Source organism: Sturnus vulgaris, chromosome 7, assembly GCF_052056855.1.
Source record: "Sturnus vulgaris isolate bStuVul1 chromosome 7, bStuVul1.hap1, whole genome shotgun sequence".
Classification (NCBI taxonomy): Eukaryota; Metazoa; Chordata; class Aves; order Passeriformes; family Sturnidae; genus Sturnus; species Sturnus vulgaris.
This window is the reverse complement of record NC_142249.1, coordinates 21,318,592-21,346,443: the sequence shown is the minus strand read 5'-3', so window position 1 is coordinate 21,346,443 and position 27,852 is coordinate 21,318,592. Positions and strand designations below refer to the sequence as shown.

General features: G+C 36.2%; 1 protein-coding gene across 3 annotated transcripts in view; it reads right to left on the bottom strand.

Moving 5' to 3' along the window:
• Window positions 1–264: 264 nt before the first annotated feature.
• The window catches only part of SLC25A12 (solute carrier family 25 member 12), a 45,326-nt gene continuing 17,738 nt past the window's right edge, over window positions 265–27,852 (bottom strand). For 2 of the 3 annotated variants that reach the window (XM_014880184.2, XM_014880185.2), the window contains 14 exons: window positions 27,154–27,293; window positions 24,589–24,735; window positions 23,357–23,495; window positions 22,055–22,148; window positions 21,399–21,483; window positions 18,143–18,227; window positions 17,531–17,689; window positions 14,281–14,333; window positions 14,006–14,086; window positions 5,542–5,682; window positions 4,065–4,203; window positions 1,679–1,837; window positions 1,404–1,494; window positions 265–875 (listed from right to left, as the gene is read on the bottom strand). In XM_014880184.2, coding sequence (XP_014735670.1) covers window positions 692–875; window positions 1,404–1,494; window positions 1,679–1,837; window positions 4,065–4,203; window positions 5,542–5,682; window positions 14,006–14,086; window positions 14,281–14,333; window positions 17,531–17,689; window positions 18,143–18,227; window positions 21,399–21,483; window positions 22,055–22,148; window positions 23,357–23,495; window positions 24,589–24,735; window positions 27,154–27,293 — 1,697 coding nt within the window. In that variant the 3' untranslated portion in view covers window positions 265–691. Of the gene's footprint in view, window positions 876–1,403; window positions 1,495–1,678; window positions 1,838–2,340; window positions 2,474–4,064; window positions 4,204–5,541; window positions 5,683–14,005; window positions 14,087–14,280; window positions 14,334–17,530; window positions 17,690–18,142; window positions 18,228–21,398; window positions 21,484–22,054; window positions 22,149–23,356; window positions 23,496–24,588; window positions 24,736–27,153; window positions 27,294–27,852 lie in introns of all 3 variants that reach the window. The other variant, XR_015804852.1, reaches the window with a different exon arrangement.

The following is a 27,852-nucleotide window of genomic DNA, read 5'->3' as shown; positions in this document are numbered from 1 at the left end:
TTGAGAGAATTCCTTGTCACAAAGTAGTGCTGCAAAATAAAATATTGCATGTGCTCATCTAATTACTGTATGATCTTAACACTTACAAGCCAGCACATTGCATATAAATTCTTTTGCTGTAACTAGCACTGAAGGGCATTCCTGCAGAGGCTCTGTCCTGTCCAATCATTAAATGAATGCATCTGATCTTCACATTTCCTCTGTGGAGGAAAAAACAATCATACAGGACAACTTCCTATAAATTCAATGAAGCAAACTGACACAAGCGTTTTGAAACATTTTATTGTCACGATTGTTAACAAAACACCTTCAAAACATCTGTACATTTCAAACTATTTTGAACTGCAATACCCATTATATAAATGTATGTGTATAGATGCCCTGATGTCTCTGTACAAAGATGTACAATATGTACAGTAACATTAAATGCAAGCTGTGCAAGGCAAAGTCGAGATTACAGCTTCATGCCACTGGTTAAAACAAGGCAGAAAACCACAGCTTCATTCAGTTCCTTGTGTGTAAATAAATAAATGCAGGTATGTATGAATATTTGAAAGCAGCAATTCTATTTGCAAGCTCAGTTCAGCTAGAACACATGCAGCTGACTGGAAAAAAATACAGCAGTACTCCTGTGAACTCTTTCCACTGCATCAACTTTGTTCATTTGAAACATCTTTTCAGGACTCAGCTGCTAACTCTGTGTTTGAGCTGAGGTGGTAGCAGGAGCTCGAAACTTTGGAAGATATAAACCAAATTTATTTTCTATACCAGCAAATGTAGCTGTAGCAAGTCTGTATCCTCCTATATGTGCAGGATTAACAGGAGGAAGATCTGAAATTCGTGTCTTTGGGGTAGATTCTGATCCAGCCGGTTTGCTGTTTGAACAAAGAAAAAAGGTCATTTTGTTAGTCTAGATTTTATAAGAAAGGTCTTTAAATAGACTTATTCAGGCATAAATACTTAAGTCTTTTTTCTGAATATGGAAGACTGTTAAACCTGACCTTAATTAATTGACTCCTATGGTGAAGTGAATGAGGTCAGACCAGTACTTAATTTTAAATCAAACCCAAAACTGAAGTTTCATTTTTACTGATACTTTTGTAAATTCTTTTAGCTCCCAGTGTCATGAGGAGAATGGACAAAACTATCTTGCTACAATAGAAATACAAATTAGTATACTGAAATAAATATGAAATGGCTCTTTATCTCATCTATTTAAAAGTAGCATGCAAGTTTCCCTAAATTATATAAGGATGGGGGGATTTTTTACATGCTGCAATTTTAACTACAGATGCTCAAAGTCAACAAGTTTTAATGGGTCCCATGCATGAAAAAGTTTGGGTTTTTTCTTTAAATTTGGCCGTTGTTTTTGTGCAAGCTAAAGAACAAATAACTTGACTTACAGGCCTCCAAAATCAACATACAACCATCTCTGCAGAAGCTCATAAGTGACCAAAGTAACACCAAACTGGGGTGAAGATCTGAATACACGAGCTGTTAAATATTACAAATAATAGTGTTAAACAAATAAAACAGTTCCTCAGGAGAGAAGCTAAACATTTTTAACAAGGTGTTACATTTTCACAATAAGACCTTGTAAACACTGCTCTTATTTGAGTCCTTAACAAAGCAAGTGCTAATTTGCAGATTTGGGGTCAGCCTTAATTTTTTTTCTCACCTCCAGCTCCCTTCCACAAAGCTGAAGGGCCTTCTTCCCTTAGAATCTTTCTGAAGCAGTCAATAACTCCACTGTATGTTGTCTGACCAGCGCGAGCTGCCACTTGCAGTCTTGTCTTGATGACATCAGCAGGGGTTACCAAAGAAGCAGCAGGCACACCTTTTAGAAGAAAACCACATTTAATTTGCACAAAGGATCTTGTAAAAGATGAAACACAACTGAAAAATACAAGTGCAAACTTTCATATTTTTTACAAGGGCTATACATTACTCTTATTCTTGATGCTCACATAAACGGTCGTGCCTGAGATAATAGTTCTGACTTCCTTCTAAATTAAAAGGCTGAAACTGGTAGTAAAGGAAATAAACTATGAAAACCCATTCTCAGCATCTTCTAGTGCTCTGGCTGCAGCAGTAGCTTGAAACAAGATAAAATTGGCTATATATGTAATATAGAAAAATTAGTTGTACAAATTTACTGTATTTGTTTATACCTTACAACATATTTTGTAAATTACATAGATGATTGATTTGGAAATGGAATCCTATGCATCCATTTGTTAAAGGTGTTGATGAGAAAACCTACTTCTTACAACCCCTATTCTACAGAAATATGTTAAACTGCTGTTTGGACTGTTCTGTAGGAGAATAGATGCTGCTTACTTCAGTAGGCAAGCCATAAAAAGACTGAGGACAATGAAGGTGTTTTACAAGTCTGCTTAGTACCAACAGCGTGATATTAGCCAACAGTGATGGAAAAACAAATCTCCACTTCCAAGGCACCACTCTCGGCTTTCTAGTCAAAGGAAAGGAGAAAGTTTTCAGAAATGTACTCCACAGTATATAACTGTGTTATCTGAGATATTTCTGAATATTTCTAAATACTATAAAAACTTCATCCCCCTAAAAAGAGGAACCATCTTCTGACTTAAAATCATGAAAATAATTTTGACTTCTGCTAAACTTCTACAACTGGTTAATATTGAATAAAAAATGTTAACAAGTCACTGATTGCATAGGTGATGATAAACTCAGAAGTGTCACTGACCAATCTGGGAGGTTTTAGAGGAAAACAGAAGCACGGCAGTTAAGCCTGCAAGCATACACAGACAGCAATCATATGCAGATTTTCCTTACAGGCAGATCCCTTCAGACTGTATTCTTGCCTGCTGTGCACGTGTAACCGGGATTGAGTGAGCAATTGAGAACGTGAAATTTGCAATTCAGAGAGGCAGATTCCTGTACATGCTATAAAACTACGCCTATGACATTTACATAGATTTTTAACAGGGCTCATGCCTTAGCAACACAGAAACACTAATGAAATGAAGAGAAACTGTTAAGTTTGTGGTCTAAAAAGTCTTAAAGGAGATACAAATTAATAATATATTATATATGAGTATTGTGTGCATATAATAAGCTAAATAATTTTCCATTTCTGGCAGCTCTGCAATACTAAAGACCAAACAGGGCTACAAATCTGCTAGATATTTCCTAGGTGGTCTCCCCTCTGGCACGAGGAACACACCAACTGGCACAGAGAAGTTGCAGCCAGGCTATGTGTCAAGTCCGATATGGGAAACTGCTATTCATACACAGGCACTCAAAATTTATGTATATATCTATGTCGTGATTCCTTACAACTGTAACAAGTAGCAAAGGGTCTTGCTCAGCCCAGTGATGTTTCTGAACTGCAGATTCTGACACTGAATCATTCAGTCTGTGTGCAGATACCTGGTTTTCATCTGCTGAACTCGTCCTTGGCAGTGTGCACAATCTGTCCATCTCTATCTGCATGTTTAAATATCCACCACTATAGTTCCTACATCTAGTATTTTTATACCCCTTGCCTTTAGTAAAAACAACTTTTTATCACAGCTGCATATTGTCTTTGTATTAAACTTATTTGAGACACTGTAAAGTATTTCAAATTTCAGAGTTTGGTACTTCAGCTTCTTTACAAACTAATGCCCTATTTTCAGCAATTACATTTGAACAAAGTTTCTTTTCAGTTATTCCAGAATCCAAACCTGGGTAAGTCATTTTCTTCTTAGCTCTTATGATCTCTCATTTTATGTTCATCAAAGATTCAAATTAGCCTTCAACTCTGAGAGCTCAGTAACAAGTAAAACCCTATTGAGACAGACAGATCAAATTTGACTACAAGTTGCTGAGCTGCATTACGCTGTTTATCCACATTATGCAAATGTAATTAGCTCTCATCAAAATTACATCGCCTCCTACTAAGGATAACAGTGATCAAATTTAGATTAAATCAGATACAATGGTACAGTACCCTTTCTTTATATGGGGCTACTGAATGAATACTAAATATTACTCACTAAAAGAAAAAAAAAATACTTTTAGGAAACATTCTGCAAAATTACCTGCAATGGCTCCAGCTGCAAGGAGATTAAGCCCTCCCACATGGCCACTTTCATCAGCAAGCATCATTTTACTATGAGCATAAACCGGAAAGTAGATTGCAGAAAAGGGAATGTCTCTGAGGAAACATGCTTTGGCACCCTGACACAGAGAAAAGAGACATAATGCAAATAAATTCTGTAAGGCTAAAATTGATATCCAGCAAGCAGCCTGAGCCCTGAAAGTACAAACTCATTTGATCTACCACATAAATAACACAGAAAATAAAATGTCTCAGGAAACAGACGATAGAGGGAACTTGAAAATAAGAATAAAGCAAATCTAAACTAAGTGTCTGGAATGAGGAAGACTCAAGGTTCATGTATAATTTTGTTAAGTTATACATGCTAATCCTGACATCAGTACTTAAATACTTCTTACACACTATGTGTCCAAATGCAATGGAAGAAGTGACAAAGATCAGTCCTTATGTCTTTCTGACAACAAGGGAAGCAGCAAGACAAGTCCCTGCCAGCCTTTTTTCCACCAAACACAAAGGCACTACTAAAATACCAGTGAGCACTGCAAGACCTCACACTGATCATCATCTGTTTGACCAAAGAAGCTGCACTGGAAGATCAGCAAAAAGAGAAAAAACGCTGCAAATTTGGTGTAGTTTAATAAGGAAACACAATGGTCATGAATCTCATCTACCAAATTCAAAACAAAAGCTTCAGCTCTAAAAGTAAATGTGCACATTTTTATAGTATTATTGCAGGTCTATGGGCAAATTACATAAAGCACTGTTTTATAAGTGCAAAGCTAATATAACTGCTGAATTTACGTATTACCCCTTGCACTGGCAGAAGATACAGGAAGAAACACTCTTCCTTGTTTAAGGAAACTAATAGCTTCTGCTCCATTACACCTGATCTGTAATGATGGCAGTAAGTATACCTGCAGGGAAGGAATCTCTTGACTGGCATTCTGCTGAAGTATCATACATAACAGGCTTTTTTCAGTGGAATTTATTGACAAATCCCACCACTTAACTTCTTAAAAATCTGAATCCTACTAAACTTCACTACTGTTTCAGTGCCATCAAATTATTAAGACAAAGAGAACATCCTGCTGCAAAGATAACAATAGAGATACAAAGATTCAAAATAAATACAAGAAAAACGCACAGGGAAAGCTAAAGAAACTTTTCACAAAACCCCACCAAATGAAATGAGCAGAGCCAGAAGCCAGCAGGTCTGCAATACAGGACTCCCTGTTGCTTGGCATAAAAGCCCAAAGGATAGAATGGGGGAGTATTTTTTTGTATCCCACTGCCATTAATATAGAAGTGAGTTTTCTTCAGTTTTCCACTGTGGGGCTGCCCTGCGGGAAGAGATTGGTTTTAAATTCCAAAGATGTCTTTCTTTTTAATAATTTTTGTTTTGACAATATAGAAGTTTAGCATAAAATGATGAAGGCACTCAAAGCAGAAGTACGTACCTTATAAAGACCAAGAAAGCCCAAATCTTTTATGACAGAGAGGGCACTGACTCTGGGTCCTGTAGTAATTTCTCCTGCTACCTGCAACCGAATCTTTACAATCTCCAGAGGATTAGTGAAGATGACCTGGGAACCTCCTGCCTGCAAACCCAAGGAAAAAGAAAGCAAATTGTGTTACTAGAACATGTGATGACATACTGACTTTTGCAATGTGATGAGTGCCTTCACTTCTCACTGCACTGGCTGATATTCTCATGTAAAAATATATGAGAGAGATTTAATAAAGCACCTGTCAGGAAGTCAAAAGCCCCAGATCAGAAATCATGGGTTTGTAAAAATAGATTTTACATTTGTATTTTTATAGCCCCCTGAGTTAAATTAATTCAGTTTGTCTCTGGTTTTCTCCTCAACATCACTTTCTAGAAGTCATGGCTGTGTTTAGAAGTCTATCAGATATTACAGGAAATACTAAACTAAAATAATCATTAGACTTGTGCTACTAAGGCATCAAATACACATAAAGAAGACCTTATGTTTATTCAATAATAATCCATCACCAATGTGTAGACATGCTATTTGCATTTAGAAGTGATGCTGTTTAAAAGGTAAATTTGCATTTAACAGTGTAATTTTAAATTATTAGAAAAGGTGTTTGGAGTTTTGTTTAGCATCCTGTAATAGTCCTAAGTGGAAACAAAATATGAAATTTAAATAGGAAGACTAACATTTCAAAATATAATACTAGATAGAAACAGATGTCGTATCTTTGAGCTGAGCATGACAGATTTTACTTGCAGGAAATACTCTGTTGGCAGTGTTGAAGGACTGTCTTGCAAACTTCCTAGCAGTAGTGTTGTAAAGCTGCTTCTGATTCTGCACTTTAGCCAAAGACTTTCAAAGAACTGTGTCCCAGGTTTGAGAGAGATTCAATCTGACAGTTCGGTTTCAGAGTTTTTAAACCTGTTTAAAATGACATGTTTAGATTTCTCCCTGGTTTGCTGTAGGTACTACCACTCACTTCAGAAGAAGTTTGTAGTTCATCACAATCCAGCTATATTTTACTAAGCTTGTTATCCTCCCCTCTTCCTAAGACACCTTTTTTCATTTAAAAATTAAACCCATTTCCTTAAAAATTGTGGCATATAACCATTTGAATACAGCCAAACTTTAAAAAGCATTTCTTGCACAATGTAAAAGCTCTTCTTAATTCTGATCGAATTCTCCAATCCATCAAATTTTCGTGAAGTAAACAGATACAGATCATCTGCAGTTAAAACTTTTTACCACTTCTAAATTGCTCAAGTCATAAATTCTTTTTGTGATGCTGGGGGGTTGGGAGGGGAGTGTGGTGAAGTAAAACCAATAGTCTGATACAGCATCTTCTGGACAGTCTGCATGGTGTTCTCTGTGAATTGTCTGACAACTAATGAACGCTAATCCTTTCTGCATACAGAACAATCTTCCTCTCTCCAGCAGCAGGCAGAATAAATTTGAGATTAGCCCTGATGCACAGTTTAGAAACTGGCAATCTGAATTATTCTAGCCTAGAGACAAAAGAGCATTGCAATCCTCATTAGCTCTTACAGAGAATGACCCAGCACTTCAGCAGTATCTATGGGCTGGGGCAAGAAGCATCAACACCTTCACTGACCAAGCATCCCATAACTTCACTGAGCCTTTACCAAGCACTGATAGCCTTCTATTGCAAGCCCTGTTTATTACTTCGCTCAATATTGACATTTAAAATCATCACTGCAACAGCTTTTTACTGAAGCAGCTTGACCCAAACAGTGGGAGATCAACTGCTGCTTTTGATTCATTATCTCCATTGTAGTAATTACTGTCTTTAACACTTCCCACTAAAATAATCAGTCTATAAAGTTAATCTTAATTTTATTCCCTCACTTCTTCACCTCTTCGAAAGCAAATCAAAGCCCATATTTTTGTGAACATTTGTTGCAACCATCAGAAGACCACAAGAACTCCCAGACAAGTGATTCCCATCTTCTCTGCTCCTTGGACTTACTGCATTGTGTTTACTCAGTTATCTGACACCACTCATATGTCCAGAGGCATTCTTTACACTCTCCTTGCTTCTCATCTCACCTTTTCCAGTTCATACACACCTGTGCATGGAAGACGACATGGTTGTCTTGCTAGGCAAAGTTACAATCTAAATAAAATTTAGAAAATTTGCATCTGGCAAATTCTGTTAAGCTTTTTTTTGTTGTTGTTTATGTTGCATTAAGCATAAAACCAATTTCAAATGTTTCACATTTCCCTGCATCTTTTAAAAAATAATTTGGTAGATAAAATGTTAAGCAGCATGTTCTGGCTGAATAATACAATCGACCACACAAAAAAATTCAAATTCAAATCAAATACATTGCAACACTACTAAGGTAGAAATTCACTCCTTCTAGACAATTACCAGCTACCTGCCTATTAAATATGTATTATTTGTTTACATGTACATGTGAAGTTCCATTTTTTATTTTTAATGTTAAAAATCAGCACACCCTGCAGAGCAGCCAAAATAACTCTTCCTATTTGCCTAACACCCACCACAGAAACACAAATAGGCCAATTTGTAAACATTTCTATTTTCTACCCTGAATTCAATCTTCCTGCAATTAACATTTTCCTCTCCTAGGTACACAGCTGCCTACCTCAGCCATAGCCCTCTTCTGATACAGAAAGCAAAAGATTCCAAACACAATACATTTTAATAATTTAGCAGCAACACTAATTAGAAATACAATGTTACAAATTCTATATAGTTAATATGGAATTATGTATTCCAACAGTATTAGAAGATGATTTGGTGGTCAGGTTATTGAGCAAAATAAAATATAAGGAAAACCCTACGTTTATGTTATCAGTAGAAAACTCATTGAAAAGCTCTTTAATTACATCAACACTTTGAACATTGAGTATTTACAGTGCTGACAGACTTCTCAACAGGCAGCTTTCTTAAAAAGAGCTGTAACTACCTAGACACCCAGCTAAATACTCCCTATTAGCAGGATGTCCTTCTATCCAAGTCTTGATTTATGCTGTTTTACTTGGGAGCTTGGTAAACTTTTCTGCCGAGCAGTGATTTGATTCACACGAAGACGAGCACTGCATTCAGTGGAGTGGCACAAATGATTTAGGTCCCTCAAAGGATCACAAGCACAGACAGGACAACCTTTGACTTTAATACAGATCATGTAACACAAGAAAACTCACTTTTTCACTGTGTATGTTTTAAACAATGAAGGCAAGAGTGGTTTTCTATTTAAGTAAAAGACAGCTATCTATCTGACAAAAAACGTGTGAGGCAGAGGAGAGTGCTGCCTTGGGGAGCAGAAGAGCACTCTGTAGAAAAGGATGCAGAAAAGAATGACACAAAGGATCTCCAAATAAAAATGTACTGGAGGCACGTAGGTTTGCAGTACAAATCTCCACACTCCTGTGCAAATCATTAGCAATCAGCATCATTCTTTTTCAAAGTCTCTTACTTCAGCTGTCAGCTATGTATGTTAAATACACGTGCACACATATATGCACACAGAGGTATACACTGCAGTCCCTGAATTGCTTTTGGAGATGGTGCAGTAAATCTAGATTGCTCTCTCATAAATCCTCGCTTCACACATAAATTGCAACAGACACTTTAAAAAAGGTTGACAAATTTGTTTCTGAATGGAGGTTATTCATACACATCAAAAATACCAGTAATAAAAGCTTCTACTTAACCTTAATGTCATGTAAAATAACTCTACAAGGAGCAAATAAAGGAACTAAATCTGACAGCAAAGGTTATGAGAGAAAAGATGTAGTTTGAGATCCCACAGCAAACGCCCCATGACATGCCAAAGGCTGAAGGAAATATACAAATGACCCTGCAACATGAGACCTCTTGCCCTTTCCAATTCCACCCGAGAGGCATATGCTCCAAAGGGGAGAGGCCTACTTCAAGCCCTTCCTTCCTTCCTTTCAGAAAGCACCACATCCTGGACTCCAACTATGTCCCACAGAAGCAGCTAAAATAAGGTATTACTTAAAACAGTCTTGTTTAAAAACATCAAAAGAACTTGCATTTCTCTCTCTAGGCAAAGCTGATATTGTTCATGAACCGAGAGTGAGCTTAGTGTCTCTTTTATTAAACAATTGTTTTCTCCCTGATTTTAAATGTCCACAACAGAAATCAAGGTAAAGTAGTAAAGTTTAATTCTGTTTTTAACTTTATTTTTTAAAAGTTTAATAAAAGAAGTAATGTATCTTCAGGGTTTTGAAGGAAAAGCCATCTGAAACTATAATTCTGTATTTCTGTACTTGTTAAACAAAACCATCAACATTTTACATTGCTTTTTCCAAATTAAATATTTGACACATTCCTGGTTGCCTGATAAACCTATATGCATTTTTGTGTGTATGTATATGCATAAGTATGTATGAAAATTATTTCTTACAAGTATACAAAAAATATTTAGACTGAATACTAGATTTTATGTTTATGAAAACTTAAAAATCAGTGGTAAATTTGAACCTCTCCGTGTATGTATGTGCAAACACAAACACACATACACACATCCCAACCTCTAATTATCAACAGATGCATTGCCTACATCTCCAAAGGTTCTCAAGACCCTTTCTGCCTGGCACCCCACATCATCTTTCTTCCCACAGCATAAAGCAAAAACATCTTTCTGATGAAACACAATCCATCCATTCAAAATCCTAAGCACCACACACAGGATGAGAAGGATCCATTTTTTCCTGTGTAACTCATAGGAATTACAGCCTAAAATCACAGTATCTTTGTCTACTGTCACAGTAATCATGAATCATTTACACAGCATTAGATGTTTACTTCAACACTGCTTCCCAAGTGAGGATGAGCAGTTCCCTACAGCACCCTGCCCTTCCTGATGTACTCACACGTGTCTGTGTGAGCTCCTATGGGAAGCACTGCCCATACCAGGCATGCACTCTCTGCTTCCCAGGCCTCTGCTGGGACAGAGGCAAGCACTGCCAAAGCCTCACTCATCCTCCCTGCAACTCAAAGATAATGGTAGCTGAAAACTTCAAAAGCAGGAATGCAGGTTAATCACTGAATTACAATGAAATGTAATTCAATTAATTACCGTAACAGTAGGGAAAGAAACTGTTTGCTCTGTGTAAATATGGATAGTGCTGTTAATGATTAACAAACCAGCATACTTCAGGCAGGTAGGAAGATGGGGTATCAGTTTCATCCATCAACGACAAGAGCCCTTTCATTGACAGGTGACCTGACTGCTGTAACTGAGCTGCCCCACATAGCTGCTCTGCAGTTTTCAAATACAGCTACAGCTTGAGAGCAGCTGGGAATATTTGGGCTCTGACAGAGCAGACCCTGCACTTCCCAGTGACATTTGCATTGCCCAGCAGCCAGCAGGTAGGTTTAAAGGAGCATAGGGCACGGGCTGCCTGCGGGAGGTCCCTGCCCTGCAGTAAGGAAGGAAAGACAAGAGTCAGGCAGCTGACCATATAAACAGGCACTGCCTGGCCGGAAGTCTTTGGTAACCGCTGTGAGAAGAAGATGTTTCTTCTTACTGGAAACATGACTTTACTCCAGAAGTTTATGGAAGCTGAGAATGATTGGAGCCTGAGATGTAAGATTTTGGCCAAAGCGATTCAGTCTCTCAGTGTCAGCATTTCTGGAGGGGGGACATGCCTGTGAGTGGCCCCTTTGTGGACAGTACAGCACTGCTTCCTGACACTCCAGAGCTGAGGATACCGGCCAGCCTACACAGGGTCTCCTGAACCATCATTCTCTTAATGTCAAAGGTTTCACCTGTCCTTATCTGTGGGTCTCAGAAGACTGTAACACTGTATGTAAGCTTTGATACAGCACTGCCATCCAGAGAGGAGAATTTGCCATGTCTGCTGGAACCTTTCCCAAGCTGCCTCCACTTCCTCACAGGAATTCTTTTGTTTGCTATTTGAGGACTGTGGCATGCACAATGTGCTTCTGTATACCTTGAGAAAGGGAAAGCTTTTATAAGTATGAAAGGTATCTGCTGTAAACTCTGTAAAATGGCTGAAAATATGCCTTGCTCATCTTGTTCATCCACCAGCAGTTCTACACCAGAAACGACCAAAAACTGCATTATTGCTGTTAATGAGGAGACAGTTCAATACTAAACACAGGTAAGTGAGGCTCAGAGACAGTAGTAAGTCCATCTCTGAGAACTACATGTGGGCATCATGCTATTTCTTCTGATATTATGACAAGGTAAAAAAGTATGTTTTAATTTTAGCCTCTATTTATAGTATACCATTAGCAAAATATTTAAGTGTTGAACAGTAACAAAAAGTCACAAAAACCTGAATTACCCAAATCCAAATGCTGAAAATTATTTTGGCGTGTATTAAATCCAAACATTCTCCCATTAACCCATCATTTTGTACACAGAGAGAAGGTAGAGAGTAAAGGAAAAATGAAAGGTAGCATCACCCAAACCCAAAGCCTTTTGTGTCCCTGCAAGGAAATGGACTAAGCTTACTGGTGGCCCTTCCTTGGATGTAATTGTTGGTTGCACCCCATAACATTTTGTAGAAAAACAGAACACAATAACAACAGAAGTGTGAAGACCAACACTATTTCTATGCAAGTCAACACAGAAAAGAGCTGACAAAATGAGAATGAAAAGGTCTGAGGACAAAAAAAAATAAATACTAATATCTGACTGCCCCTGCTTTAGCCAACTGATACCTTCAGACTCTTAACCTCACAGGCTTGCTAACAAAGATTCTGCTATTTAGGAAGAAGTGGAATTGCTAAAATTTAACTAAGCAGCAGTAAAGACAAAAAAAGTTCCACTGGCAAGATATTAGATGATCCAGTGGAAGCTACAAAGAAACATCCTTCAGGTTGCTAAACTGTGACCAACATTTCTTCCACAATTTAGTTTAAAATTCTCCCAGATTGAGTAAGATTAATATTATCTTGACAAAGGAGATGAAAATATCAGCTCAGACAGTCAGGTAGAAGGTGTTGTGGTTTGGACAGGCTACAAATCTGCTCATCTTCGAAAAAAACACCCAAATCTTTGAAAGCTTATCTGAAACTCAATTTCTTCCCAATTTTTGCATGTTCACTACAGTAAGACCGTGAAGTTAATTTGAAAAAGGAGTACCTAGTGAGTGAAAAAGGCTCTAATGTAGATTGAATTTAGTATTATATATTTCAGTGCAAAATAATGTAAAATAATAACATTCATTATCAGATATTTGATTTCAATTATGAATTTAAGCACAACACAAACACAAATGAATTATATTCTCTGCCATTAGAGATGACCTGTATTTGCTTTCTGTGTTACTGAGCTTTCTAGAAAAAGGTTAGTCTTCTGCTAGCTACACATTAGAGCTGCTTTCTCACATTTCTCAGAAAATAAACTTTGTACACTGACAGGTGAAGACTCAAGCATGTACCAGGCTGCCAAATTCAATCAGGCAGAACTATAAGCAGCCTCCCTTCAGGGCTGTTTCTTTGAATTAAAAGTTTGCAGAGGTCAACAACCTTTCTGCCCCAGGTTTTGTTATAAGCCAAGGAGGTTTTATACCAGCCTGTCAGCCTACTCAACTGGAAGTCATTAGTGTTCTCTGCTACAAAAGAAACTCAGCTCAAGCCTTAAACATATTATAGGGTTAACAACTGTCAGGGAATCCCACAAATGAAATTAGCCACTGTGCAAAACCAAAAGAAATCTATCATCAATATCAATTCAAGCCACTTACAGATAGCTAGAACATCCAGTGAATTACAGCCCTCAATTTCAACAAAAACATGGTTTGTTTTATAACTGTATTTGGATGAGTGATGTAATTAGCATCTGGAGTAACATAGCTGCATTTTATACAAAGTCATTTAAACAGACAATTCATTCATACATGTTACCTGAAAGGTAAGGCTATATTGTTGATTTTTTCCCTATTTTCACAAAAGTAAAAATTTCACAGCAAGTTGAAGAGTGCATTTCTTTTCCTTCTTAAAATCTTAGAGAATAATTAGATTTTCTTAAGTCATTTTAGACATATCCTCCCCTGAAGGAAACTTAATTATGCCTATAATCCTTTCTCAAGGAGTACCTGTATCTTCCCAAACAAATGATGAATGACAACCCAATATATAAGGAAAGGGAGAACAGGGCATCCTCTTCTTTGGACTTTGTAAATAAAACCACTGCTGAATCTGAAAGTTACAAACTGGGCCACAACAAGTTGTTTAAGCACATCATTCCAAGAGAACTTAATTCAGAAGTATGCTATGTTTTCCAAACAGAAAAAGCCCTTTTTTTAGTTCTTGTGACTGGGAGGAAAAAGAGCACTCCTGTTCCAATTGACAAAGCACACCCATTAACTGTCATTCCAACTATTCTGGACATGACTGAGAATCAATTTTTCCTAGGAATACAGGAGAGATACTTACACAGCCTCCAGCAAGGACCTCTGCAGGGAATGGAATGGAACCATCTTTCTTAGTAAATTTGTCTCTGACAAAGTCATTAACCTAATAAAGATACAATATATTACACACCATTTTAAGTTATTTTTCTTCCATATTAATATATATCAAGTACATCTGCAGCCATATATATTAGAATGCTTATAAGTGGTCATCTTTCACACATTTTAGGAAATAAATCCCGTATATGTTAGCAAACAAAGGGATGCCAGGGAGGAAAGAAAAAAAAATATACGTACAGTGAGCTTAATAGCCTTTTCTGGAGCAACACCTATCAGCTGTGGTAACAAGCCTATAGAAACAAAGACATCATAAGGCAACATTATCTTCCTAATAGAGAAAATAGTATTTTATCAGTGCTGTACAGAAATGCTTTTCTGCACAGGGAATACCCTTTGAGGTGGATGGCATTTAAGTATGGAATGCTGCTAGAGCACTGCATATTCATACCAGTACAATTTTATATTACAATTTCTGTTGAAAATTGTTATGAAATGTGTGATCAAATCTGCCTTCCTCGACCATATGAAGCATGATGCTGTTGCTGTACAGAGGAAAAAAGTTTAAGGACCAAACACATAGCTTGTATATATTTATTACATAAGAATTTGTTTGACTTTTTTAGCCCCTTAGCATCATTTTCTCATAAAGCTTGCAATCACTTTTTAAAATGGGATAGTAATTGTGAGATATACACATGACTATGATAAATTATCAACTCACTTCTACTTGACTCACTAACCTGAGTTTTCTGAATACTCGAGTCAACTAAGGGTCTAAAAGATTTTCTCTTGTTCAGTTCAACATGGTAGCATGAACTTCTTTAAACCCTATTACTAATAAGCATATTTTACCTTACTAAGAGGAGCTATTAGTGGACAGAAACTGATTTTGGCAAGGCCCTAGCTCCTGGAAAGTAGCGACCATTAAAATGAACTGTCATTTGAAAAACGCACATACACTTCTCTAGGAACTAACAGGTTTAAGAAAAAAATCAGTAGATGGCAGTCTTAACTTCCTAACATAACACATTATAACAGCAGCTGTTATTTTTAAATCTATTTTCTCCACGGTTGTTTTGGCATAGGTATAGACCATAAAACTTAAAAGAAAGTTGTTTTTATTAGATATGGTCACTTCCTAACGTTATTCCATGGTTATGGAATATCATTTTGTCAAAGGTGTTTGCCAGTTAACTAAAAAAAAAATCCCACAGCAAAAAAACTATCGATGCCACTTTCCATTATTTGTTAAGTACAGAGAAATCATAGCTAAAAATGTTAAATGTTCAAAAATCCCAGAAGTATTCATTCTGCAGAATTTTTAAACTATTTCCTTAAAAGGCAGCTCAGAACAAAGGTGCCTTAATAGAAAGTGTGGCAGTTAATATATGCAGTGTAATGTTTTCTTCCAACATAGTACTTTCTGTGCAATTTACAGGCTTACTATGCTCAGGAAAGGTAGTTATTAAACACAAAGAAAGGTTGACAGTAACGAAAAGAAATGGTGCCCTCCCAGCCTGAATTTCTGATCTACCATGAAAAGACAATCTAGTTCTGCAATGCTTATACTTCAAAAAACCAAAGTCACCAGATAAAACACCACAAGACAATTCCCCCACTCCCTTTTTTTATGTAGCTGAACTCATTGGGCCACACATTTGGTGTGCCAGAGACCCTGGGACACTGCAAGGTCTAGTGAGGCACCTGAGAAGAAACTTTATTAGTTCTGAAGTTGGATGCCAAGACTCAAAAGTGCCTTATTTTCTTGACCAAAAATTGTAATTCTTCATTTAGAATTGTAACATTTCCAGTTTGTGTTCAGTTCTATTTTTTAAACTGCAGAAAATAACTACATTGTACCATTATATTATGGTACAGATGTATTGTTATATTACAATACAATTAGGATAATCCAGCTCAGGAATATTAGAACCCAGTAACAGACCCACAGTCAACTCCCTAAATGTTTCTGCTGTTTGGTTTAACATACTTCCAACAGACCATCTAAATCTCGGGGTCCAAATCTTAGCAACATGTTGACCATTAACTGTAACAGTTTCAAAACAACTACATGAACTTCTTATCCTAAACAATCTTAAAGACAATTATTAAACAGGCTATTAAAAAGTTCAGCAAACTGACATTCTTTCAAACAAGAAATTTTTTCCAAGTATAAAACACTGCTTTTAACTCATCAATCGAATCATCCTTGATTTCAAAGTGTTTGAGTAAGGTCAGAAAACAAAAAAAAAAACAAAACCAAGTTATTTTAGATGCTGCTATGCAAAATTGGGTGTGGGGGCAAGAGAAAGAAAACAGTACTGTAGAACAGCACTGAAGAATCAGTCTCATAGATGTAACTCAGGTATTTGTTTTTAAGAAAGATTTAGAATCAAAAAAAGAAGACAATTTACCAGTAGGACATAATTTACACAGACTGCAGCTATTTCATTGACTTTGCACCAACATATTCCTTCCCTTACTTACTTGCATAGCGAAATCCTTAAAGACTAAAAAACACTCTTTAGCCAGAACACACAGACCTTCATATACAAAAACTTCTTAGGTACTGCCCATAAAGGACACTGTCCAATGTCTTCACTGCCAGAACACATCACAAAGCAGAACAAAATGCTGTAGCCATCACATGATTTTGCTGCAGCTAAAGAAACTGGTGTGCCAATTAATAAATACCTTGCTGATCCTTATGAATAATATGAACTATGGGAAATTACAATTAAAATATATAATTCAACTAAGTATCTATTCAGAGGGCTGGCAAGCATGTACCCTCTATGTAAGTCTCCTTACCAACGTGATTAAAACGTGGCCTAACTTATAAAAAGCTGAATTCTTAACCTGTATCTTAGAATTTTATTCTTTTTCAAAATAAAAATTTTCTGAGTTTCACTGGTGATATTTAAAAGTAAAACAGAGCAACATGATTCAACAGCAGAATGCAACTTCTGTTCACCAGATAAAATCATAAAACAAGTCCCACTACCTGCAAAAGCATGAGGCAGAAGATCTTGCATCCAGTTTACAGATACATTTCCAAGTTACTGTCTTTTGTCTCTTAACAAAAAGTACTTGCTGTAAAACCAGTATTTATTCCTCAGATGCTAATCTGCTCCTGATATCTGACCCCAGCTGAAAGTTGCAATCCTCAATATGTGAGATAACAATTACATCCTCAACACTTACACCCCAAAAATTAGATCTTTAAATTACTTAAGCAGCAAGGAGCAAAATCACAAGGAGCTCATCAGTAACAATAACAAAAAAAGCCCAGCTTTTCCAGCAATTGTCTATGATGAAGGGTGTGCAACGTAAGACAAATACTGAGCTCAGAAATGAGAGCAAAATTAGACACGATATCAAGTAGTCTGATTTTCCCATAGTAAACTAGCTGTAGAGGTATTAAAATAAAAAAGGGACAGAAAATTACTGACTATATATATATACTTTTCTTTTTAAATTCACTTACCTCTGTAAAGACCAAAAAAGCCTTCAAAACGCAAAACCTTTTTAAAGCAGTCAAAGCTGTTTTTATACATCAACTCTCCTACGACTGAACCTGTGGTGCGCTGATTCTGCATACGAGTTTTCACCAGGTCTATGGGATATACTGCAGTAGCACCAACAGCTGTAAGAAAGCATCTGGAGTATTATTTCTACAACATCATTGTTGGTGTAGTATATAATTATTGTGATGATTTTCTACAGCATTTATTTCAACACAAACATTATATGAGCTGATTTATTAGTACGTTGGAGGAAAGAAAGAAAGAACAACAATGAAGGTCTAGGAAAAAAGTCTCAAGGAGAATGGATTACACTGTTACATAAAACAAGGTGTGTTGATGAAGAACACCTATCAGAATTACCACTAAAGAAATTTGCTACTGGTGTAGTTTCAAAGGACTGTGGAGGGATTTAGAACCCAAGTGATAAGGAAAGGAAATAGCACAACCAAAATGGTTCCGACATCCAATTTTACACATCTATATCCTAAACATCCACCTCAGATGAGATCAAGTAGTCTGGCAAAAGAGTGTTAAATTAACCCAAGCTTGGAAACAGCAGAAATATTACTCACCTCCAGCAACTGAGCCTAAAGTGAACCTGTAAGCTGACTCAGCTATCTGGAGCCAAATAGGTCTGCCTAATTCTCCAAAAGATTGCTGTGTGAGGGAAAAAAAAAATGAAAAACAGCTTGAAAATCTGCACAGGAAAGCAAAAGCATCTCTGAATTGCTTTCACAATGGTACAGAAAGAATATGATAAAGATAAGCAGCTTTATGTTCAGGAGGAAGAAGAAAAAATAATTACTAGAAAATATCTATTGTGCCTAATGGATGAAGCATATTTTCCAAATACTCCTTCTAGAAAATATTCCTTACATATTCCTGGTTGTGCCAAACCAGTACACTGGTATAATCAAAACACTGATGCTCAAGAAAAACAAGACAAAAACTCTAAACAACTTCGCTGTTTTCTATTCTGTTGCCTTTGAATTTGTAAGGCATGGAATTCCCTTTTGACTCAAATCAAATTCAGTACTTCAAAAGGAATTCACAGACTATCTCACTGACAGGCTCTATCAGCACAAGACATATTTTTAGATTACATACCCATTAATACATAGCACAAACATGAGATTTCATGTCTTCAAAACAAGCAAAAAGTTAATTATTCCTAAAAGTACTGTTCACAAGATATTTTCATGCAGTTTCTAATTTACAAAGCAATGCTGACCTCAATCCTTTCAATTACATATACTATTATAAATGTGTCAAGTTTTTAAAATAATAGTCTGCACAGAAAATATCTGCAGAGACTCATAATTGTTATTAAATGGCTATTAGAGACAAGATAACTGATTAACAAGACATGTTCACAAACTTGCACTATAAAGTATATAAGATGGGCCAAGTTTTCATCCAAACATAAATAAGACAATTAGAGAAGAATTGGTATTATGCAGTACAGCTTGTTTGGGCTATCTAAGGGGCCAAGATATTAACTGTTAAATTCCATAGTAAAGCAGATACTGAAGTCCAGTGTCCAAACACAAATCTTTTTTTCCTAAAAGTACCCTGTATTGTTAGCAGATGTGCTCCTGCCAGCATAGCTGGAATGTCCACAGACCCCAGACTGATGCATATCGGGAATTTTCACGAACATTCACACACACACACACACACACACACACACACACACACAGACACACACACAGACACACACACACAGACACACACACACACACAGACACAGACACTTCCCAGCTCCCTCTCCAAGGCCACCCAGCCAAGGCACACTCAGCTCACTGAGGCAGCACAGAAAGACAGCACAGAAAGGCTGCCTCAGCACAAGCTCCTCTGTTTGGGCTGGTGTTACACTGGATATGCAAAAACCTGCCTGCATTGCATAAGGTGTTACACAGTATATACTCAATAAAGGACAAAAGCCCACGAGGTCAAGATGAGATCACTACCTGTAAAAAACCATGGATTATATTTTATGCCGTTTTTCCACAGAATAAAAAGGTACAGCTAAAACCACTTCCCTTCACAAGACATTTTCCTCCCCTACAATATAGCTTAACAGAGAAGAATAGAGAAATTCTAGGTAGCACCAAAATTACATACTGCACATGCAGACCAGCATAAAAAAAAGCCTAAATCAAATGTACTGCCTTTACAAGCAATAGAAACAATAAATCCAAAGAATATCCTCCTTATTGTAAAACCAGTATGATTTCCTACTAAAAAAAAATCCACATACAAAATCCCCCAAAGGAAAATAAAACCAAAATAACCACAAAAAATTATAAAATTCAGATATATTTCTTTTGATTAATGTAAATAAAAGATACATGCAATAATATACCCCAAAAAGCCTTAGAAGCAGAACTAGTTCTTCATTCCACTGAAATTTCTCCTAGTTTAGCACACCTGCTGCCTTTCAGCTGGTTTAAGATTATTCTTTTTTTTGAAGCTTCACACGGTTCTCATCAAAATCCAATCATTGCATTTAGACATTAATCTTAGTGAATGCATCACTGAATGTTAAAAATCAAATTCTTTCTGAAGGAAATGTCACTTTTATATTATTAAATAAGTGTTCACAAAGTTTTCAGTTTACTTGTGTGTTCAGATGGATATGTAAATGAATGTAATTAATGCTATAGCTTTCAAATCATGAATATTTATAAAGAGAAAATTACTGTAGCTGTCATCCCCATAGGATATTCAGCTGCTAAGCTTTAAAAAAATCTTACACAATGAAAAAAATTGACAATAAAGTAAACATGGTTGAAAGCAGGCTAATTTTCATTTCTACCAAATCTATATAGAGTGATTTCATGTAAAAATTTAGATTTTTCTTTACAAAGGGATTTTTAAATCATATTGGTTTGATTTAAATTACCAATTAAAGAATTGGTTTTACTTCCCAGGGACAGCTGGACCCCATTGAGATGATATTTGCTCTTCATGAACTGGTATCTTTCATTTTGTCAATACACTTAACTTACTGTTCACTTAGGATAAAGTCTTACAAAAGACTGTCCCTTATAAACTAAACAAAATGAAATTATTTTGCTTTCTGGTGTCTGGTTTTAACATAGAATGTTGAATAAGATGAAAATATAATGTACTACTTCACGAGTGTGAAATGAGTATATTCTGTTCTAGTGATGAGGGAAACTTTTATCAGTGAGCTTGTTTTAAGAGTGCTAAGCTACAAAGATAGTTCTGAAAAGTGAAGTAAGTCAGTATTTTGTTCACTCAGAGAGGTGAGTATGAAGACACTGATTAAAGCTGGCACTGGAATGTCATTACAAAACTTTTTAAAAAATATTTCTTAGCCTGGATAAACATTGTATCTACATTTCTGGGGCATTCCATTCCATTATTCTTGTCATCAGGAAAGCACAGGAAGACCTTTACCACTAAGTAGGTTTTGGACATGTATTGGCTCAGCTATGTCTGACTGCCTAAGGACAACCAAGGACATAGGAGCAGTAACAACTGGGTTCCATGGAAGGACTCACACTGGAGAAGTTCATGGAGAGCTGTGTCCTGTGAAAGCTTTTTCAGGAGTGAACAAATGTATTCATTGTAAGGAATCCAAGTATCCATACATGCTCATATCTGAACAGGCCATTCTGACGTCTCATACCTTGTCTAAACACATACAGTATCTAACAGCCTGCCCATTTCTATCCTTAACAGCAATACACACAGCATGTTCCACTTGTCAGGAATCTGTTTACGGTGCATTATTCTTACTTTTCATTTGCAAGAACATGTTAACATTCACTCCATTTCAATTTTTTTTTCTTTACCCACCTGCCTTTGGAGCTCAGCCAGGTTGTAAGGTAATGCACCTTCAGCCAGTGGTGCTATTCTCTCAATATCTGCCAAAGTTAAGCGCCTTTACACAAGGCAGAGAAAAGCAAATTCTGGTTAGATAAAGCATTAAACATGTTCAGTACAGTATTCATGGCCACACCCCACAAAGTACATCTGAGTTTAAAAAAAGACACTTGTCATATCTGAATGCAGACCTAAGAAATCTGCTACACTGCATTGAAGAATGCTTGGAGATGAAGTGAACACGGATAATTCAGAAGCAAGTTCTTCACTACTAGTAATAAGGAATATAATACACAATTTAAACCATTTCTAGCTACTTCTAAGTAAGATTTTTGCATGCATTGAAGATCTATGCAAAATATCAACCAGTGCAATGTAGCCTTTTGGGAGTATTGTATTTTGCTACTTCATATGTATACCTATAACATATACCTGTAACACAATTAATAATTGTGCTTGACATACACAATTCACTTACAAAACCCATTCATACAACAAAATCAGTTTACACTGAATAAATTACTGTAGCAAAATATATACGAAGACAAAACCTTCTAAAATTAGGACATAAATAAGAAGTCAAATGGAAAACTATGATTACAAAATGATAAAATTCATTATTATGTTACCCTGTAACACTGTATAAGTCTGTAAGTTGGTAGAGAATATCTATTTCCAGTGGTGTAATTTGTCCAAAGCGGATTGCAGAGTGTGTAAATTCCTCTGGATTTAAAAAGGAAAGAAAAATACAACATTTGTGTTATTTGTCACTTTGAATCCTTCCATAAAACTTTAATATAATAAAAATGAAGTCTATCACCAAGAAGCAAAATCCATAATGCAAAAGGAAAAGGTATCTTTAGGAGAACATCTATCCTGAAACAGGCCTTCCCAACACAGACCAAGTCTGATTCCACAACTGTGAGTTATGGTAAGTATTCACCAAAGATAACAGAAATCTCCAAATTAGCAAGCTTAATAAAATGACACCCACAATTTGTCATTCTTGCTTCTGAAGTTCTGCAAAACAGAACAGAACAATGGTCCATTATTCACAGTTTTAAGGGCAACTGACTGATCTATTCCCATCATGTCCAGACTTCTTCCTCTCATAGCTCTGAATGACTCTAAGCTTAGGTATTCATCTGGCCAAATCACACATAACATGTTTATGACTTAATTGGCAAGTTTCAATTAACAAGTCTGAGCAGTGAAACACAGCAGCCTTTTTTCTCAAAACAAATCCAAGCAAGATCTATTTATGCATCTGTATCAAAAAACATTGCTAGGCAATTTGTTAGGACGATTTGGAGGATGAGAACAGGCATTTAATGCTTTCCTTTAGGGAAAAATATGCAGAGCATAAGAATATAAGCTAAACAAAAAAGAAGAATAAAAAGAACTTGGCATGCTTTTTACCACACAATAGTTTGGCTGGTCCCATCCATGCAGGTAGTAAAACTGGTGATAAAATCTGTCATAAAATGGCTACAAAAGTAATCTGCTTATGTCTGTGGCAAGACTGAAATAAAGCAACCTTCCACATGCACAGGGGTTTGTTATGTACTAACTGGGATAACCTATATATAAAACCACTCGGATTTTCAAACTTAACCCATTCCACCACATTCCCTAGGAATTTCCTATCTCTAATGTATCTCTTTCAAAGAGCTGTAAAATCCTCAGTATTATACTGACTTGCAGTTACTCATTCAAACAGTAAGACCAACACAACTCCTGCCAGAATCTTCCCCTTAATCAGCTAACTGAAAATACTTACTAACCTGTGAGGATGAAAATCACCTACAGCTAAAAAAACCACTTTCCCAGAAGCCATAAACTCACTTCTGACTCACCTTAACCCACAAGCATCACCAATTACAAAATGGACAAAATTTAAACATTAATAAACTGTAGGAAATAGATCTTACCTTTTGTGACTTCAACATCTCTTCTTGTACCTGCTATATTACTGTATATCTTCCTAACAAGATCCATGTTATTCAAAAGGGCATTAAATGCATTGAAAAAGGAGAAGCTGACCTGATGTGATACAGTTCCACCAGCTACCTTTGAAAATTAAATGAAAACAGTTAAGTGCCTTAAGCACTTTTAGAATATTTTATTACAATTACAGAAACATTTGAGCAAATTATGAAAGAATTAAAGATATCTTTCTATTCCTGTAATTTTAAGATATTTTTAATAGAAACATGAGGGGAGAATTATTAGACAGGATACTATTTTTGTGGTAAAGATTGAACACTAGGAAACAATTAGGAAATAATTATATAAGTAGGTTATTTTTCAAGTTATCTGATAGACACATTTAAAGTGTCACCGAGTAATCTTCTGAGAAAGAAATGCATGCAAATGCCTTTAGATAAAGGTACTAACTGATTTCTTGCATCACATACATCAATGACCATTTACTTGGAAGTCTAAAGTTAGTAGATACTCTAAATTTTATAGAAGACAGTATGCCTTATGAATAAGGCAAGGCAAGATTTATAGGTAAGATAGTAAGATAAAAGTTACTACTTCATCTTTTATATAAATTTCATTCTTATGTAATTTTCATACTACATGCTTTCAGATTATAACTTGTATGTTATTACTTTACCTACAGATCTTGCCAAACTACCAGGTCTGTAATCATTCTACCTCTAGAATCTACATACTGATTTTCCAAATTCTGATCTGAAAAAGAAAAGAATGCAAGAGCATATGAAAGGACAAAACTGTAAGGAGTCTCCAGCCCTTGAGATGTCATATGACAAATACAAAAACTGTATGTTTTTGTCCTAAATAACTTCCATTGGATTTGATGATTTTAAGGGTCTTTTCCTATATGGTTCTACGATTTTATGATTCCTTCTGTACCAAGCAGTTTGCCCTGCTCCAGTGGAAAGTATAGTAGACTAACTCACACTACTTCCAATGGCACCTTAAACATGTAAACCAGAATGCCAATCTTTTCACTACTGCAGCCAAGGAATGCTGCCAGATTTCACACTGCCCACTCTATTATGAAGCTGATAATCTCTAGCACCAAGGTAGTGAGTGATAAACAGGTAGAAAAAAAAGGGGAGAGAATCAGTGCCATCTTCAAACATCACAGCTATTAAACACTGAATTCAAAGCACTTTTTGTTAACACTTACTGAAACTAAATTTTCTTCCACGAATGGAGTTAGCATATGGGAGCGAATAGTAACCATGATCTCATTGAAGTCCAGCCCAGTTATGACACCACTTTTATTTTTGTCCTTCAGTGCAAAGGCTTGTCTTGCATGTTCAGACTGCAGCTCCTAGAATGAATATTGAGAGATAGCAGATGAGAAGCAAATTCTGTAACCCACTGTTCACAAAACTTTTACTAATTTCATACTTTATGGTCCAAAAGCTCTGTGCATATAGACAATAGCCTAACTACAGTTTAAATTTCAAGGCCAGCTCAACTAAAATAAGAAGTCTGCACACTGATTTTATCCACAGTTCATTCCTCTGTCAAAGAAAAACCTCAATTCAACTGTAAGGAAACATGCATTTTCACTGAATGATTTAGGAAATGAACTTCACATACCCATGTCCTGCCTGCTATCTATTCCTTAATTAAATACTTAAGTGCTAGAAAAACTTCTGATACTGCTCTTAAAGACACAAAGTGAGCTCATCTCTCACATATCCAAGACGAAATATGACTGGGCTATTATATACTAACTCATTGGAAAGTACTTGAAAATAAACAGGAAGACAGTGAAAATTATATAATATGGATTTAGATTGGCCCAAACAGCTATCTCCCATAATGTCACAAATGGTCACTCATTTCAGACAATTTAAAACTCCTATACAAACTGTAAAAACCTTCATACAAAGATCACTGTGGTAACCTAACCTCAAGATAATAATGATAGTTGTAAATCCTACGTCCAGAAAAAGTTGTTTCCTTCTATTCAAGCAAACAATAAAGCCCATTCAGCTGTCATTCAGACCTCTAGAAGCCACTAAAAAAATAACCACGTTCTGACAGACAGTAACAGGGCAAACCATCTAGCTTACATCACCTTTACAGTAATTTCTCAACTCTCATAACCTCATGGACAATGTTTTCTAGATCAGGTACAACAAACCTGCTCTGATTCAAGTCCAAAACCCCAAAAGATGATGTTAGACCAAAAGAGAAAAACAATCTCATATAAACGGAGGGACAAAAATATCCAAATTGTGTACATACTGAAATTACTGCAATTCATACTAGCCTTTCCTACTAAGGCTTTTTATTATATGATGACATTAAGAGGCTGCTATATCTTACACAGCAGTGTCTTGGAAAAACAAACATAAAACCAGAATAGATATTTATCACTCTGCTCAGAGCTCCCAACAAATCACTTTGGAAGCAGGTGCAGAGAAGGGTCATAAAAATGATAAGAATGGAGCACCTCCACTATGAGAAAAGGTTCAGAGTTGGGGCTGTTCAGCCTAGAGAGAAAAAGAAAACAGCAGGCTCCTGGGAGACCTCACTGCAGCCTTTCAATACTTGTGGGGGGCTTATCAGAAAGTTGGTGACAGACTTTCTAGTAGGGCCTGCTGTGGTAGGACAAGGGGTAATGATCTTAAACTAAGTAAGGGTGGCAAAGCACTGGAACAGGTTACCCAGAGAGGTGGTAGATGTTTCATCCCTAGAAACACCCCAGATGAGGTAGAACAGAGCTCTGAGCAATCTGATCTAGTTGAAGATATCCCTACAGATTGTAGAGGGGCTGGTCTAGATGATAAAAAGGTATTTTTATCTTGGACAATAATTACAGATTATGTCAGAGCACGTCTATCACTCCTTACTTTTAAGACAGTACATACAAAACTTTTCTCGCATCAAAGGCAGCTCTAGAAGTGCATAGTCTATTTTTCTTCACGTCTAATAGCAATTGTAAGTTGTATGAAAAGGTGGTCATTGTATGTTAATTTATAGAATTCAGTGCTATTATTAACAACTCTGTGAACTTTTTCCCATGAATTACAATGTAAATTTCTCCTACTTTTTCTCCATCCTTTATAGATGACATTTTCCTTTCTGTTCTTCTAGTATAATGTCCAATTCATATGTTTTAACTATAACTTTTTGGCACAGCACAAAGTGCAGTTCAACAAGTGAAACTCTTTAAGGCCCAATCCCTAAAGGGTCGTTCAGCAACATCACAGGAAATCAGATTTACCTCCTGCAATCTGGCTGCATTTAAGACCAAACTCCCAGTATATGTGTGGTAGCATGCATGCCAGTGAGAGAAAAAAGTGATAGATATTAGAATGTTTCTAAAGCTAAAGAAATCCTACAGAAGCTAGAACGAGCTTTTATGGTCAATATAACTGGCTGTATTAAGGACGTTAAGTTTTTCTGGTAGAGCTCATTTTTGCTACTGAATTCCTATGACAGAAAAAGCAGACCCTCAACCTAGTTTAGCAACAATCAGTAAAATGGTTAACTTCATAAACAGGATGTTTTGTCCCATTCTTTTAAAGGATGGTATTCAAGTTACAGCACAATGAGTATACACTCCTTACAAAATGGTATGGAGAAATAACAGTTCATCATTAGCTGTTAGGATTAGTATGAGATAAGATTATCACTACCAGAATAAGCTCAAAATTCATAATGGTATTAGTGTATTATTAAAAGTTAAATGACTTTCAGTTCCAACTTTGGAACAAGGTTAATAACTGACCTGAAGAAACTGAGTGAACTCTGAATAGTTAAGATGCTTCTTCCTGTTATGTCCAAAATGCAGTCGAATAAACTCACAGTCCCAGTTGAATGGGATTTGATGATGAATAAGAGTTTGTTCAAATATTTCTTTGACATTTGCTTTGGGGAGGGAAAAACAACAGGTGAGCCTTGGGTACAGTAAAACTACAAACATTCCAGGAGGAATACAAAAAAATTATTTCAGTAGCAGTTTAAGAAGTGTTTTAGCTTGTTAAGAATAATTGCCAACCAAACCTCTACAGACCTGTAAAAGAACACATTTGAGACACAAATGATATTTTTTGTATTATTGCATAAAACCATGGAGTGTTTTATTTAGTTTTAATTAAGAAGCAATTTCCCTCACACATGACAAATAAACGCTATTTTGCATTCTGATATAAAAATCAATAGTGGTTCTCTGTCTCTGCCAGGAGTCAAATTAAGCCCTTTATCAAGAGCACAAATACCTGCACTACAATCTCAGGCAATATTTGTCATACTAAGTATGGTTTGATTGAAACTTGATTATTACAATCACACTGTCTGAATATGGCTATTGAAGATAGGTATAAGAAATTACATCTAAAACATATCATTAACTCGGCAGAAAGCACGTTATTAGATGCTTTTGATAAGGCCTTAGAACAAAAATCAAATCCTATAAAACATAATTGGT